We start from the raw sequence: 17,258 nt of genomic DNA on the forward strand, positions 1-17,258 counted from the left end.
CTCAAACTCCAGTCCTCGAGGGCATGGAAAAGTTGCATGGCACTTTGACCCTTGAGGACTGGAGTTTGAGACCCCTGTCATATGGAATATGACAGGTGTGGTTGAACTGCATGAAGACTCTGAAGTTTCTCTTCTCTTCTGGCAGGACAGGAATGTGGCCTTGTCCTGTGAGCCACTGTAAGGATGTACTTAGAGTAGAACTGGACTGTCACCGGCCTCTGGCTCTTCACCCTTTTCAAAGACAAAGCAGTCATTTAGATAAAATATTAGATATTGTTTACCTGTAAATGCACAAAGAGAATTTAGAAATGTTATTATTGTCAAGAGTGAACAAGCACTGATAGTGTAATCTACAGCTGTGGCCAAACGTTTAGAGAATGAGAAGTGTTGTTTGCTTATTTACAAAGTTTGCTGTTTCAGTGATAGTTGTATATCACATTATATCACTTCAAACAGAGGTGATCCAGTAATGCTGCACTAATGAATTAGACTAACTATTCACTTTAGCTAAAGTTATTAAGTCAGCTAAAGAGTTGGGATGCTGTGTAAGACATAAATAAAGCTAAAACACAAAGGTTTGGACACTGTTTTGCATGTTTCCCTACTGTAGGGGTCTCTGCAAGCATACAGAGGGGGTACTCTGAGAGGGTCCAAGATGACAACTTTGGAATTCTACTAGAAACAGTCGATCATATTTGTTTGTCAAAGCTGAATTCAGGGCAAACTATGATAAATTAGCGTTTTTAGCTAACAGCTACAATAAGCATAACAGTTACTGTACGGCTATCATTTGTTAACATGACGCTTGTTCTTATACATGTAATACATTTATTACCAACCTGAGAGTTTATCTGCTGGTCATTCGACATGACGAATGACTTCTGAAGTCTTAATTCAGCTCAAGACGCTGTAGATTCCCGTCAGTAACACTATCGGTCCGCTAGTAAAACGTAGTTCTATTAATCTGCGCTTGAACTGGAACCGGATGCAAGTTCCAAAAAACTGAATTGTAGAACTGAAACTGAATGGTGAGAAGTGAAACTGAAATTATTCGAGAGCTGAATTTTTAAAGGATAAAATGCAGTTTCAAAGCAAATCAATTCATTTTCAAACCATAAATTCAATTTCAAATTAGACTAATTCAAATTCAGTTTTCAAAAGCATTTATTCAAGTTACAATTCAGATTCAATCTGAGCAATTCAAATTCAAATTGAACTTATTCAAATTCAGTTTCTGATGGCACAGATTTCTGCCCATAGAACCACACCCAGCAAGAATCAGCAGCTGTGCAACGGACAGCAGCGAGGAGAGAATTAGAGGAGAAACTAAAGCTTTAAGAGTACACAAAATTGAGTTGAAATTTGGGGCCAATGGACTTGTGGAGGTTGGGAAGGCGTTCGGAGCATCGCAATAAAAGGAAAGGTGAAACAAAAACACACAAGTAGAGAAATGTGAGAAAAAGGCACCTTTGAAGGAAACGTCTTGTTTGGAAAAGAAAAAAAGCTAAGGCAGAGAGAAGCTTTGCTGGATCTGCAGCTTCACTGAACACACATAATATTAACCCGCCTACAAACGCACACACACGCAATGAAGAAACAGCTTACACTCACGAACACGTGAAGATTTTTCAGCAAGGTTAAAGCAGCGAAACTTAACATACACCTGTTGTTAAATGGTGAAGTTTATCCACTACTAACAAATAAACCCTCTGGGTTGCAGGACAACAACGTAACGTAAAAAAAAGAAAGACTGGTATGACCAACCAGTGATGAAACAATAAAGTTAGTGGTTAAGAGTCAAATTGTGAGATGCTTTCTGCTGATTGAACAACACAAGTGAGTTACTGCAGGAAGGAAAATTCCCTTTTGTGAGTTTAAACATGATCTTCAGAATTTCAACATGTACCTGTGTTGTCCTGTCAACTTGGTGGGCTATGAGTGATTATATCATGAAAAAGGAAAAAAAGGGGAGAGAAGGCTGACACGGGGCCTGGCCCGGTGATTCTCCCCTCTCTTTGTAACACAGCCAAAACAACATCATTTTCCTGTTCGTCTGTTTTTGTTTTGTTTTTTCTCCTTATGCTTGATTACAGGCTGCTTTGCCGGCCCTGTAATCAAGGAGCCGAGGCTGACCTGGACTCCTGCTCTCCCCTCTACCATCTTCGACGTGACCCTGACCAAACGCTGCAGCAGCTGGACCCACAACAACAACCTGAAAATGTCAACAGTGCTGCAGAAAGGATCTCATGCAGCAGAGACGGAGAGCGCTAAACCCAAGGCCCGTTTCACTACACGGGGGAAGTTTTCAGACAGCTTCAGCTGACAGAGCTGTGACGAGACGCCCAATAAGCCCGAATGAAAAGTGAGGCCGAGCAACAGAATGCTGACCTTGATAACTCTGCATTAACACTGTGCAGGGCAGTGATGGATCAACACAGATGATCAGGGCAGCAACAAAGGGCGTGACCGAGACGGGAGGAGCAACTGAGGTCAAAAGTATTGTCCTTCCTTCAGCCCAAAGATTGAAAGAATTGGGAGGATTTAACAGTCCCCAGCTTTACGGAGAATGTGGGAAAGTTGGACGCAAATTCCCATTATGTGTATTTAGTGTGTATTTATTGGTAGCAGTACAGATTAGCCATGAAGCTAATGATTAGAAACTAGAGCTAATTTGCCAGTTTGTGTGAAAACCTTGTGGCGCTGTAGTGAATTTATACCTGTCCTGGCTGTAATCACAGTAAATTAAGACTTGGAATCACCATATCTTTTGTTTGTGTTTATTTCATTTATTCTGCTCTAAGAAGTTTTGGTGTTTTGAGTTGAAACCAGCCAGACCACTCACTGTAATTGTCATGACCTCGGTGCCAACGATAGGGGATCCGCTATTCTCCATTGCTAAGGGAGCGGTCTGCCCCTGGGTGGCGACCTCCGAGCTCAAGCCTGCCCTCCTCACCTGCAATCAAAGGCAGCAGTTGTAAGAGCAGCAGTTGTAAGAGCAGCTTGGACCTCCACTCTTTACCAGATTGTCTGCCTTTCAATCAGCTATGCATCTCTTGTGTTTCTCTCGAGTCATTTCCCAAGCAATTCTGTGCTATGTTTAAAGTAACCGGCTTCCTTGCTGACCTGCCACACTCTCTCCGTGCTCACCTGGTTAGCTCCATTGCTGCTGCACTAATTTCTCCTGGCTGCTCACCAGTAAGGACATCAGCTGCTTCCTATTTGATTAAATAGAAGAGGGAACTCACCTTCCTACCCTCCTGCTCATCACCATTAATGTAGTGTGCCTAGCAAAAACTGTGTGAGACTGTCTACATATGTGTAACGATGTACTATCTCAATATATTTTCAGATTATACAGTAAAGGTTGACTCACAAAGCCACACTGGTTTCTTTTTTTCTTTTTTGCCTGTCCTGTCCAACAGCGTAGCAATCAATTGTTGTCTGAAGGCCAAAATAATGCCAGACAGATTTACTTTCCCAAGTGGACCATTATGGCATTAATGGTCCACTTGTAGGGGTGGGCGATATAAACGATATATGATAGAAACGATATAAATTTGGCCAACGATAGAGATTTTGACTATACCGCTCTACCGCGATAGCGCACGTTGATAATGTCATCAAGCTGCGCCTGTTTTGGTCGAAAGCATCGCAGTGGCTACAACCATTATCATCTGCAAATTATGGTGGGCGACAGTCATAGCAAAGAGATGAAGCACTTTTGAAATATGGGGAAAGCCAAAAACTGCGCTTCCTCCACTTCTGTAACATTGATTCATTAATATTGAATTCTCTCACAGCTGTTCTGTTCCCACGTTGCAGTATATTAATAACTAACCTCGTATTGTGGATGAATAATCTCAGTTGTTCTCCTGACTGAAGTTTGGCCCGTGTATAGCATCCTGCTATGCGATTGCATTTGTCCCTGACCACCAGAATCCCTCACGTTAACTTTTATCGAGTGGAAAAAAAGTTGGCATTCATCCTCCAGCTTCACTGTGCTAATGTTATGCTAACATAGCTGTGTCGCTAGCAATCACGTAGCACAACATTATATACCAGGTAGTCCAACTTCATTAACCCTGCAAACGCCACTGCTGTTTAGTTTCCTGTCTTCATTTATGTTGGAAGTGGTAGCAGAGTGTGCCTTATAGTGTGGAAAATACGTTATACAGAAGAAAAGAATATATCGCGATATATATCGTTACCGCACGTGCTTCAAATTATATCGCGATATGGATTTTAGGCCATATCGCCCAGCCCTATCCACTTGATAGTCATATTTCATTAGATCTTTATTCTGATTTTTTATTTTGAGTTATTACAATCACAACAGACAAGACTGGGAAGCGGAAAAGAAAAAGAAGGATGAAAAGTTGGGGACAGAGGGATAAAGAGAGAGAGCGAAAAAACAGAGAATCTGTTTCAAAACCTGGCGAAAAAAAACAAAACCACACAGCAGAGAAATGACAGCAACAACCAACATATGCACAAATAAAAGTAAATAAGAAATATTAAATATTACTGAACAGCACACAGTAATAATGCAAGATATGTTTAGAGGCAGCAGCAACCAAGATACTGTCTGTCTGTGACCTGTATGTGTGAGCGATCGTGTTCATGAGTGTCTAATAGTATGTGGCGAGCACACAGCCCTGCCCCCCAGGACATGAAGCAGACATAGAGGAGACCTGCGCCCCAGACATCCAAAGCCCCCCCCCCCGGAACATAAGAGCCCCAGGTGGACCACCGCAGGGACAATTGCGGCCCCCACTCAAAAAAGAGCAGAGGAGAGCCCTGAAAGCGGGGTCATCCAGCAGCCACAGTGCAGAAGCCACAGGGGGCCCCAGCGACGAGCCCACAGGCTCCACTGTGCACCAGAACAGATGAAGCCCCAGGCCCAGAGATCTGAGATCCAAGGGCCCCTCCACTCCCCAGCAGGGGTCCAGCAGAGCCAGAGGGGCCAGGCTCTGCCAACCAGCCACCAGGAGCAAATACCCAAGGACCCAGCCCAGACACTGAGAGCTTAATGCACCAGCGTGTGGATGCACCCACCACTGGCAGTGAGTGTGTCGGGGGGGGGAAATAGACCCCCACCTCGGGGAGCCTAAGATGTTCTGAGAGAGGTGGAGTCTAAGACCTGACGGGACACATAGACAAACAGGCACACACAGACACAAGCATGCATTCCCACCCCTATGTTAGTGTTTTCAGTTTTGCTTCGCCCTGTCTCCTTGTATGTGATTTCTCCCAGCTGAGCTCTCCCCCTGTGTCTCATTACCTCGTTATCCCTCTGTGTATTTAAGCCCTTTGTCTTCTTCGGTTGGTTGCTGGATTATCTGCGTGTTATTCACTGCATTTCCCATGGTCAGGTTTTGATGATGCATGGTTCACGTCTAAGGTCTTTAGTTTCTTTATTCTTGTTTTTCAGTTTTTCCCAGTTTAGGTTTTAGTTGTTTAGTCTTTCTCTCTTTTTGGTTTTGTTTGCATTTTGCTTTGCCGAAATAAAGGATAGTTTCCAGTTTAAATCCATCATTATCAACAGTGTGTCAAGAGGATCATTTTGATCTTTCTACATGCACACGTAAAAAACGCATATGTGAGTTGGAATCAGACCTGTATGAGTCTTATGTTTCTTGGCCTCTGGAGGGCGCTGACATGTCAGCTAAACAAGAGGGGATTTTTAAAAGTGGTCATGACAGTGTAGATTTCTGGCATTTGTGTAAATGCCACTGAATATTTCTAATAAAAAAAAAAAAAAAGAGTATGACACTTAAGTTAGACTTGTGTTTGTATCTGAACCACACCATGTTGTGTAGCTTTCTGGATTTTATACTTAATGGGTGAAGGAAAAAATGTCCATCCCGGTTTTCCCTCCAAGGCACGAGCGATAAGCAGAGTTCTGTCCTTTCCTTCTAAGATTCCTAATTATTTAAAGTAACACTCAGGTATGCCATTCAGCGTGTTAGTACGAGCTCGGGAGCAGCTTGGGAGAACAAGAAAACAGAGACTGCTTTAGGTTGCCTTCCCAATCGACTCAAAGGTTTATTTGATACACAGCAGTTTATATAGAGGAAAAAAGGTTCGTGTGTCAGCTTTCCCAGTTCAAACCGGTACAGACTAAATAAGGAAACGTCTTCCTGCCTTGTGAGCCAAGAAGTATCCTGTGTGTAGTTTATCAGTTCAGCTACAATTTATGATCATCCCAGCAAAATACACTCCTAGACATAAAATACAGAGTTCTTTCATTAGTGAATTCTGAAACGAACCACCTAGCCTTTAACGAGCCTTTTCCAGGAGATAAAGAAAAAGGGAGGATGGGAGTAAAGAAGTGGTCTCATCTCTGTGGTGTTTTCGACCTTCTGGTACCAGCTTGTGAGTCTTACACATTAATTCTTGGGTCAGAGAAAAAGAGAAAAACAACTAGTATATGGGCCTTATTGAGTAACAGTTTTCCTGTATAAAACAATATCCTGTAAATGCTACCGTGGTATCAAAATATCACAACAATGGGCTACATATGTCATGATCCTGGGTCGGTGACCCAGTGTTTTTGGTGATTTACTTTTCATAGTTTAGTATTATGACTGTTGTTTTGGGTTTCCTAGGGTTTAGTGGTGTTCCCTCTGTTTGGTGTCTTCCCTGCCTTTGCATCCCCTTAGTGTAGTAGGTCTCTGTGTTTAGTCCGCGTCTCTGAGTCTGTGTCATTACATGTATGTGTTTCCTGTTTTACTTTGAAGGTCTCTGTCTTATGTCACTGTGTTCTATTTACGTTTCCCCTGCCTCGTCAGCTGTGATGTCTTCCAGGTGTGTTTCCCTCCTGCTTCCCATCCCCTGATTCCTGGCGTGTGTATTTATAGTGTGTGTTACCTCGTCCTCGTTGCTGGTTCGTCTGTGTTGTTCCCCTCGGTCTCCCTGCATCTTGGTTTCTGGTTAGTTATGTTAGTTTTTTTCCAGTTTAGGTTTTCTTAGTTCATGCTCAGCCTCGCCATTTCTGTTTGTATCCACTTCTGTTCAATAAATACTCACCTGCACCAGAGCTGCCGCATTTTGGGTCCTTTCTACAAACTCCACACGTCTGCCACACCGGACGTGACAACATATTTATTTATTATACAGGCTATACAGTGCATAAAAGCAAAATCCACATTTTCTATGTAACTGAAATCTTTAATTATCTGGGTTAAAGAAAATAAAGTTATAGACTATATTTATGTGAAACGTGTATAATTACTGCATTTGAATCATTTTAACCATGTATTATAATACATATTACAGGATGTAACACCTTCATATGTGTAATTAAAAAAAAAATGGCTTTGCCACTTAAAAGAAAATTCTCAAAATCCACCCCTGAACACATTTTCACTTCTCAATTGAAATTATTATAAAATTCTAAATGTTTAAGAGAGGTTCCAGGTATTTAACCCTAAGTGGAGCTGCTTCTGTACTTTTGCTAAATCAGCAGCAGGTCTTAAACAGCTGACAGAAAGAACAGGATGTATGCAGCTCAGCAGCTCAGCAGCTCGGTGATGTCCAAGGAAAATGTCGGCTTGTCACAGAGACACACAGGTTCGAGTCCAGCCGGAGATTGAATGGTTATCTGTAGACAACATCTAGAACACATCTGTATGTCTAACCAGATCCAAGCAGTCACTGTAAAAAGCAGTTACCCTGGTAACAACGTAAACAGCGAACAGTGGTGAAAGTGTGAGTCTTTGAAAATGCGCAGCAGTGTTGTGTATCCGTGACTCGCTGAAAAAGCCACAGACGGAGCAGTGAGCAGACTCTGTCGATGAATGTGCTGCAGGAGCTTTCAGCACAACAACAAGCTGTACGTCTGATTTCTACTGATTCATGAAAGCCTCTAAACCAGGGGTATTAAACTAAAATTTGAGGAGGTCCAGTTGGAGAAAATCTTCTCAAGCAGAGGTCCAGGACATCATAATGTCTAACTTACGTTATGATTGTGATAGAGAAGCAACCTTTTTTTTTTTAAATTTATATCTGAACGTATGAACAATAGACTGTCAAATCAATGAAAATACAAGTTAAAAACATTTCAACAAAATTTATTGTTAACGCTGAAACACACAGTAGGCCTACATTAGATATAGGGCTGCTGTTTAAAATGAATTAGAGAAAATAAATAAAATGGCTAAATTGTGCATCTTAAAACAAAGTGCTTAATTTCAGAAAAAAAGTTTCCCTTTTTCTTTACATTTTACATCTCGACTAAACAGTCTCAATACAGTTTCAACAGATAACATCAAAACATTTTAATAATTTTACAGTTTCTCTGTCTTTCACCCCCTTATATTCCACTTCCCCACTTTCTGTTGTTCAGTGAGAGAATTGAGCTTTAGTTTGCTCTACTAGGATTTTAAATTTGGGCTGGAATGGTGTCAGGGCCATTCTCATACACATGTGTAGGTGCTCATTGGTGAGCCTGGAACGATATTTAGTTTTTATTATGTTCATTGTGGAGAAAGCTGCCTCACAGCTGTATGTGGAGCCAAACATGGTCAAGATGTACAGGGCTACTTTCCTCAGATTTGGGAAAGCTGTCTCAGAGACCATTTGGGGCCAGAAAGTGGCAGGTTCAGTTCTTCCAAACTGCTCTTTCAGGGCCACATCTGCTTGGAGATCAATCAGCTGCATTTGAAGAGGCCCAGCATTTGCCCACTTGAAGTGCTGTGTGACTTCCTTTGAGAACCCTCTGACATCAGTGATGGCAAATGGGTTCTTTATGAACATGGTGAGCTGCTGTCCAAAGCTGAAGCTATCAAAACGTTTGCTGAAGTTTTCAATCAGCTTATCAACAAAGTCAACAAAAGAGGACACATCTCTCTGTCCCTGAACCTGTTCCTTCACTGTTGGGAAGTGAGCATAGTCTCCTTGCAGGTCTTCTTTGAACACTTCAAGTTTCCTCTGAAAGCAGCGGACAGCTGTCATCAGTTCACAAATTGAATTGTCCTTGCCCTGCAGCTTCAAATTCAGTTCATTCAGGTGTGAAGTGATATCAACCAAAAAGGCCACAATATCCATGTTTTTCCCATCATTTAAAAAGAGAGAAAAGTTTGTTGCTTTTTGACTTTCCAGCTCTTCCAAGAAAGCTCTCTTGTCCTCTTTCATTCTTGCTACAGCTCCTTTCTCTCTCCCCATCATAGCAGGGGCTCCATCTGTGGTTATTGAAACCACTTGGTTTGGCTCTATTCCTCGCTTTGTTAACATTTCCTTAATGGCCAGGTAAATATCCTCTCCTCTTGTAGTGCTGTGAAGGGAAGTTACACCTAGCAGGTCTTCACAGAACTCCTTCTTATCATTGTTGAAGAACCTTACATAAACTAACAGCTGAGCATTGTCCGACACATCAGTGGACTCATCTACAGCCAAGCCTACACATGGTGTCTTATGAATAGCTTCTTCCAGCTGGGACAGCACACCCTGAGCTAATATTTCACTTCTCTTTGTGGCTGTTGATGCTGACATAGGTATTTGCTTTATTTTGTCACAAAGCTCTTCTTTTTGTTTACCCTCAAGTAATGTTTCTGCTACTGCACTCATGCACTCTGTGACAACACCTGCATCTGCAAAGGGCTTTTTGTGTTGACCTAAAATCCAAGCAACTCTGAGGGAACATTCATGAGCACGTTGTTGGGCGGTGAAAGAACTGGTTAAGATCCTTGTGGATTGATCATAGTGGGCTCTGAGACTGCTAATTTTCTGGGACCTGAGTTCAGACTTGGGTGGGTATGATTGTTCAAAAGTTTTGTGCTTTGTCTCATAGTGGCGTTTGACATTGCCACTTTTAATCAGTGCCACGGTTTCTGAACATATGAGACACACTGGTTTGCTGCTTGCGGCCGGAAGAATGAACATATATGCGTACCCCGCCTCTCGCCCTATGACAGCTGGGATAGGCTCCAGCGCCCCCCGCGACCCTGAAAAGGGGAAGCGGATGGATGGCATTCAGTCTTGAAAGTTCTATTTTCGGTGTCTACTTTTCTCTTTTTTGAAAGCGCCATAGTTGTTTTACCTCTTGTGACTCCCACTCACGTCTTGTCTCCCTGTATCGTTAATCGTCTCGCTTGTCATTGGCCTCTCACCGTCTCTTTCCTCTGTCTGTCTGTGTTCTGTCTGAACTCAGCGTTGCGATCGCCTTGAATGTGCAGATGTGATTGGCTAAGTAGTGTCACGTGGGTGGCTTAACTCGCACACAATTGGTTTGTATGTTCCCTGGTCTAATACAATGTAAGGTTACCGCTTAAAATTGAATCGCCCCGTCAAAATTAAATATAATTTAATATTTTGTTAACTATAGGTCCGGGTCCATATAGGATGGCGACTGGGTCCGGACTCGGACCCCGGTCCGCCTGTTAGTGACCCCTGATCCTGATAACGAGCAAACACCCCTGTTTTCAACTTTACTGCTGAAACGCGCTCAACCACGGAGTGACGTCAGCCGCTGCTCGGACTCCCGAGGTTCTTGAATGCACCACAAACAGCGCAGAGTCCGAGTGAGCTTCTGAAAGTCAGATCTGATGTAGTCAGTATATAAAGTCAGGCTCTGTTATTGGCTGAAAACAGCGTGAGACTCAGACATTTAGAACAAACTAAGAGTCGGATCAGCACAAATACTGACACAGAGATGGCTGCTGGCACTGCGCTGCTCTGCTGCACTTTGCTGTTTGTCCTTGTCTTCGTCTCTGCAGGTGAGATTGAACTAAACTGAGTTTCTCTCTGAGATAACAAGAAGTACAGGAGGATTATTTTCATCTGGATTCAGTTTGTCTGTGTGTGAAGGAGACACCAGGCTGGGTGGACACTTAACATCTGTAATCCAGCTGTGACAGAGACAAAGAAGTGTAATGTGTGTGTCAGTGTGATGTGTTGTAGTGTCAGGAGTCAGGATGCAGCTACAAAGCTTCTTGTTCAGTGTATACAAACAGCTGTAGCTCCATAAAGGCAGCATGCAGAGACTCACAGTGTCTTATAATGAGAGGCTGCTTTCTCTCACACATTATGTTCACTTATTATCAGCACATGTTGTTGTTCTGTGGAAGCTAACATCTTGTAGTTTCTGACACTTTGCATGTTTAGCATGAGGCTAAAATTCCCCCTCAGTGGGTCGCTGGTGACCTGCTGGATGTTCAGAGGTTCATTAAATCCAACATGACTAAAAACTCAAATGTCAAAGTGTTGTTTCCTCTTTCAGAGCAGAAAACCATCACAGCTGAGTCTGGACAGGACGTCACTCTGACATGTCGAGCTCCAAACAACAACATCAAATTTTTAAAGTGGACAAAAGTTTACCTGCAGTCAGAAGTTGTCATTTTGCACTGGGACGGTCACTTTGATCCATTTTACCAGCATCCATCTTTTAAGAACCGGGTGGATCTGCAGGACAGACAGATGAAGGATGGAGACGTGTCTTTGATTCTGAAGGATGTGACGATTAATGACACTGGAACATACGAGTGTCGTGTGTTCATGGAAGATACATGGCGATGGATGTCCATCAGCATCATCTATCTTCATGTTGTTCCTCCAGGTGAGTGAGTAGAGTTGAGTGTGTGTGATCAGAGGTGAAGCTGCTTCCTGGTTGTTGATGTGTGTTTGTTGTATGGATGAGCTGGTGGATGTCAGAGGTAGACAGATGTTTCCAGCTGTTGTCTTTGTGGCGGGTAGTCTAGAGTTGTAGAGCAGCATTGTTTGGTTAGAGCAGAAACAAAGACATTTATGAATCAGTCTCTTCTTTTCTTGCTCTCTAACTCGTCTGTAAACATGTGTGGGGAAACTCAATGTTAAAGCCTACAGCTGGAGGGGGAGGGGAGGGGTGAAGCTGGTGGTTGTGAGTCTGTGAAAGTGAATCCTGCCGGTGCCATAGCTGCTGAAAACGTACTTAGTGCAGACACAAAACGTCCATCAGCTTCAAAGTGTGTCAGAAAAATGTCCACATGGTGACTGATGGATGAGAGAGGTCCCATTGTTGTTGTTGTGCACAAATCATTGAACAACACAAACACTTAGAGCTGCTTTCAGTGCTGCCTGTTTTGTTACTGCACACATTTCTGATGGTCCTACAGTCCAACGTAGCAAACATCTCCCTGAAGCCTCTTCTTAGAGACCAAAGGTTGGATCAGAGCGAGCAGCTGAAAGGACACATCTATGAATGCAGTCAGAGACTTTCTCACAACCTCACACTTCATCTGATCACATTTACACTCAGGCTTAAACTCATGCTTTCTGTTAGTCACTGAAAATAGAAACAGACTCACACTGGTTCTCAAAAGAAATCAATATTAAATGAATATATAATCAGATCCTCATTTGCAACAATGTGGATACCATCATGTCATCTTTGGCTCCTCCAGCTGAGACACACAGCCCCTCCCCTCACTAACAGCTGGATCACTGTCACAGGTGACACACTCATCTGTTTCTGCAGGTTTCAACATCACAATGTGACGACAACTTAATGACTGTGTTTGCTTTATTTCAGAGAAACACACCACCACACCTCCACCTACATCCACACCTCTTCCTGGTTCTACCTCCATCACTCTTCCTCCATCACTCTCTCCTCCTCCTCTCTCTGTGCTGTTGTCTGTTGGATCAGTCTATGTTGTGGTTCTACTGGTGTTACTGGTTCTGCTGGTGAGACGATGTGTTCACAGGAAACTTGAAGGTTTGTACATATTCATTCTTATTCATCGTGGTATTTTGTTTCCATTCTGTCATCATAATTTAGATTCTTAAATCATAAAAGTGTTTACTTTAACTCATTTCAGCAGATGGAGAAGATGACATCACCAGTGACATCACATACAGTGTTGTGAAAGCATCAAATCCTCAACACCCTCCAGTCAAAGAAACCAGAGATGGAGGTTTGTGTGTTCACCCAGGTGTCATCCACATACCTGAACCAATGACTTGGTGGTGTTTCAGGGTAGGATAGCAAAGCCCTCTTTCCCACGTCTTCCATATACAAGTTGCCCACAATGGGTGAAACTGGGGAGCCCACAGCACACCCACGTTCCTGCCTGTAGAACTGACCCTTGCATGTGAAACAGGTGGAATTAAGACACAGTTTCAAAAGCAAGCACACCTGGTCCAACAGCCTTGTCTTGTTCTAACTGCTTCAGACAGTCTGTCACCCTCGTCCTGTGACCACTTCCTGGGTCTCTTTCAGTCTTCAAATATAAAGTTTTTACAGCTTATAGATTTTAAGTTCTGCTCCAATTATTTGGGTAAAGATAATAAACACTTTGATGGCCTATAAGTGAAAGTGAAAACGTGATAAACGAATAATATAATTAATAAATAATAAATAATTATATTTTTTGATAAGTGAAGTTCACTGAACTGAAAGGAAATTTTGGTTTGATGATGGTTGACATGTTTTCCAAATAGAAGTTTTTCCTCTAGTGAGGAGATGCAGGTGCAGCAGAGCATTGCTGGAAGAAATGATCCCAAGGGTGGAATCTCCTGAGAAACCTTCAGAGACCCAGCGAGAAGTAGGGACCATAGCTGACAGCCCAGGCAGGGGTTGAGGTCAAAGGTCATGCTGTTTGGGGACCTACTGGTCATCATGAGAAGATTCTGGAACCACAGCAATGACCATAAAGCTGCACTGGATGGAGAGCTGTGCCACGGGGCTTTCCAGAGGTAATCACGAGGAGATTGTGGACAACAGATGGAGATCTGAAGGATGAGGGGAGCGTTCCAAGCTCCAATCGACAGTGCAGAGAGGAAGTTCAAGGATGGCATCATGATTCTGTGAACAGAAAGCAGAAGCTATGGTGGTGACGGGGAATGACTGACAGCAGTTTCCTATGAACATCACCTAATGCTGTGTCACTGTGCTATGCATGCTTTGACACTCTGAAGAGGGTCTTCCTTTGTGTCATTGTTGTTGTCATTTGCATCATGAACAAGACTGCTGAAGTGACTCAACAGGTGGGGTTACAACAGCAGTAAAATCATTGAATCCAATACCCTTTCCAAAAAAGGTTTTCTGCAGAGACGAAAGGACAATAGAGGAGTCATAAGTATCCCCCCACAGGAAGAATGCATGAAATGAGGTGATGAGGGTTGATAGAGGGCATAAAACAGGAGTGCTGACAAAGGCCTGCAGCCTTGAAGATAACTGAAAGCCACATTGACAAACAGCAAAACTAACTGGTGTGTTTGTTATACCCATGTCTGCATACATTTGGACTCTGGTCATATGGACAGTGATAGAAACAACTGGAAGAGACATTTATGAAGCTCTGAGGAACTCAAACCACTCTGCATGTGTGATTTACACACCTGGAGGAGATGCACCACAAAGCTGGAATGATTTTGCAAATGTTAATTTCTATGTTTGACTGTTAACATTCATTTGCTTACTTGGAGGGTGTCAATGGAAAATTGTATTTAGTAGTCAGTATAATCTTTTAGTGATATAAGTTTGCATATGGTAGAATGCTGCATGTAATCATTTGTGTGTAGAAGTATATAGTTGGTGGCATATTGAAAGAATGTCTCATCCTAGGAGGTCTGTAACATTCTAGGGTGTTCACCCCACATCCTAGGAGCATGAGAGAGGTCGTACCTTGTCTTATTGTTTTATGGTAGGATTAACGTAGCTATGTCTGTTTTAGTCTAAGTGCCTTTTGGTTTGATGAACTGCTGGACTTTGAGACCAGCAGGTTTAGGGAAGATCTTATGGGGCCACACTCTGACCCCCCCCCCCCCCCCCCCCACACACACACACACACACACACACACACACACACACACCCACCCACCCAATGAAGTATAAAATAAAGACCGGGGCAGTTTCTCAGGCGCGAGTCTCTCAGTCCGGAGACTGCCCTTGCTTGCAAGAAATTCTGTGTGTTTCTCTTCTCTGAGTCTTTGCTGAAGAAGTATTTTAGAATATATTCCTTAACAGAGAGAACGATGCTCGTCACAGTTCTCTCCCTCATGCACGAGCAACACAAAGAGCTCTGGTGACTTGCGTCTTGTCTTTGCCATTGTAGTAGAATTGTCTTGGCGTTCCAGCAATAGGTCTGTGCTAGATGAACGTATCAGCAACCTTCAAACACGTGTGGAGAATTCATTATTTCTTTGACAGATTCTTTAGTAAATAACAGAAAAAAGAAAGTAAGAGAAAAATCACCTGCACAAGTGCCGAGGTAGGTCTCCCTGCAGAATTGGTTTTCCCTTCATCAGGAGCAGCGCTGGGCTGTTTAAATCACGGACAAACAGGATCCTACAGTTGTTTATGTTTTTAAACCCATTTTGCACAGAGAGGCATTTTTTGGAAAATGCATTGATAGTAATATTGAATATTATTACACATCAAAAAAAATAACTACAGTAAAATAATCACATCGTGACGCCTCTGCCTTTCTAAATGGAGGGACAGTAACTGTGTGTGTATGTAAGCGTGTAAAACCTGAAGATGGTAAGATTAACAGTATTTTGTCTCTATCTGCCATTCTGCTATTCATCTCAACAATAACGTGGCGCACAGCGTGGCGTGAAAATAGCCACATGCAATGGAGCAAAATATGGGTGTGTGTGGTTGGAGGATGTGTTCATGCGCACAAAGGGGGGGTGGAAATTTTTCTTGTGAAACAAAGGGGGCCCAGCAAACAAAGTTTGGGAACCACTGGTTTAAACGATGTTAGCTCAGAAATATTAGCTTCTGTCATGACTGATGAAGTTACTGGTTAATAAAGTTTCCAGTAAAGTGTTTAATCGCAGCCACAGATTGACGGTAAATATCCCGTTTTTCTTCAGTGCATCTGTAATAAATATGTGCAAGTTTCAGTGCTTCGTTTGAACTGTATGATACTTATACTGACCCAGGGTCAGTGTAAAATACAATCCTAGCTGTGTGAACAAAGCCTGGCTCCTTTAATCCTGCATGACAAACCTCAGGATGCAGGTTATTATTACTCTTTCCTGCTGGCACACCTGTCACACCTGAGAGTCAGCTAGAAACGTACAGTGACGTGGACATCATGCAAAGACTGCCAGACTCTGTAATACTGCAAATGATCAGTGACTCAGGTTAACAAAAAAGAAAGTAAGAGGAAATTTAATTCTATAAAACGTGAAAAATTCCACACACATGTAACTCACCACTGTGTGAACATCACAGGGGAGAAATCGTTTCTCTGAGTCAGAGATGAGTGTCAGTAACACAGAAGTTGTCATGGTCCCCGCACCTCGCCAGCTGACAGCAGTCAGGCGCTTTGTTTTGTTTATTCTCCTCTCTCGCCTCTGCTCTCCCTTTCTCTCTCGTCCTCTCCCACTCTCTCTTTCTCCTGCCGGGGCGGAGCTCAGTATGGGCTCCTGCTCCTGGCCCACGCACCTGGAGATGATCAGCACACCTGCCGCTGATTATGAGAATTGGAGTCCTACTTAAGATGGCGAGTCTGCTCTACTCGTCGCTGGATCGTTGAGCCATCAGCGTCAGTCGTCCTGCACTCTGCAAAGTTTGTTCGTGTCTGAACCAGGAGACTAACTGTTTCTCTGTCTGTGTATAGATTTCCCCTGGACCTGTTTTCCCTGTGCACGGTGACTGAGCGTGAGCAAGAGTGATGGAGGAAAGAAGAGGAGCTGTGTGTGGTTGCGAGGGCTGTATGGAAATCTCCCCTCCCTGGACTCCTGCCCCTTTCACTCCCGGACCCTGGAACCCCTTTTTCCCAGACACCGTTGTGTGTGTGTGTGTGTGTGTGTGTGTGTGTGTGTGTGTGTCCCCGTAAATAAATTCACTTTTGATTTGAAGAAACTTGTGGTCTGCGCCTGAGTCCGCTCCACTAATCGTGACAGAAGTAAAACTCAGTGTCATGCAGTGACTTTTACACAACCAGATCAGATGAACCAGCTCACACTAAAACATTTTGCTGCACTCTTTACACTTATTTCTTTTCTTTCTGCTTTCTGAGAGAAAAGCTCTTTATCAGTAACTTTTACAACTTCTGGCAGGTTAATGTCTGAACTTTGGAGTGAAACACACCCTTAGTTACAGGAAATAACACCACTGTCTGTAACTAAGTGAATCCACCTTAACACCACCTGTGTGTGTGTGACTGCATTACACTCCCACTGCTGGGAACCTGAACAAGAACCAGAACAAAGTCTAAAATAGAAGCTGACAAACAGCTGCACCACCGAGTGACACTTTATTTTATAAACTTCACAACAGGTTTCATGTTGTGACCTGTGGAGGTGAAAAGACACAAAACCTGTTT

The 17,258-nt window shown here is 43.0% G+C and overlaps 1 protein-coding gene across 1 annotated transcript; it reads right to left on the minus strand.

Moving 5' to 3' along the window:
- Positions 1-8,343: 8,343 nt before the first annotated feature.
- Positions 8,344-9,492, minus strand: LOC147333958 (general transcription factor II-I repeat domain-containing protein 2B-like). The gene has a single exon (XM_086285857.1). The coding sequence runs from the start codon at positions 9,490-9,492 to the stop codon at positions 8,344-8,346; it is 1,149 nt and encodes a 382-aa protein (XP_086141983.1).
- Positions 9,493-17,258: the final 7,766 nt, after the last annotated feature.

Source organism: Aulonocara sp. 'chitande type north' Nkhata Bay, linkage group LG3 (genome assembly GCF_057382095.1).
Source record: "Aulonocara sp. 'chitande type north' Nkhata Bay isolate Kocher_YH1m ecotype deep benthic linkage group LG3, A_spYH_male_GT1.1, whole genome shotgun sequence".
Lineage (NCBI taxonomy): Eukaryota > Metazoa > Chordata > Actinopteri > Cichliformes > Cichlidae > Aulonocara > Aulonocara sp. 'chitande type north' Nkhata Bay.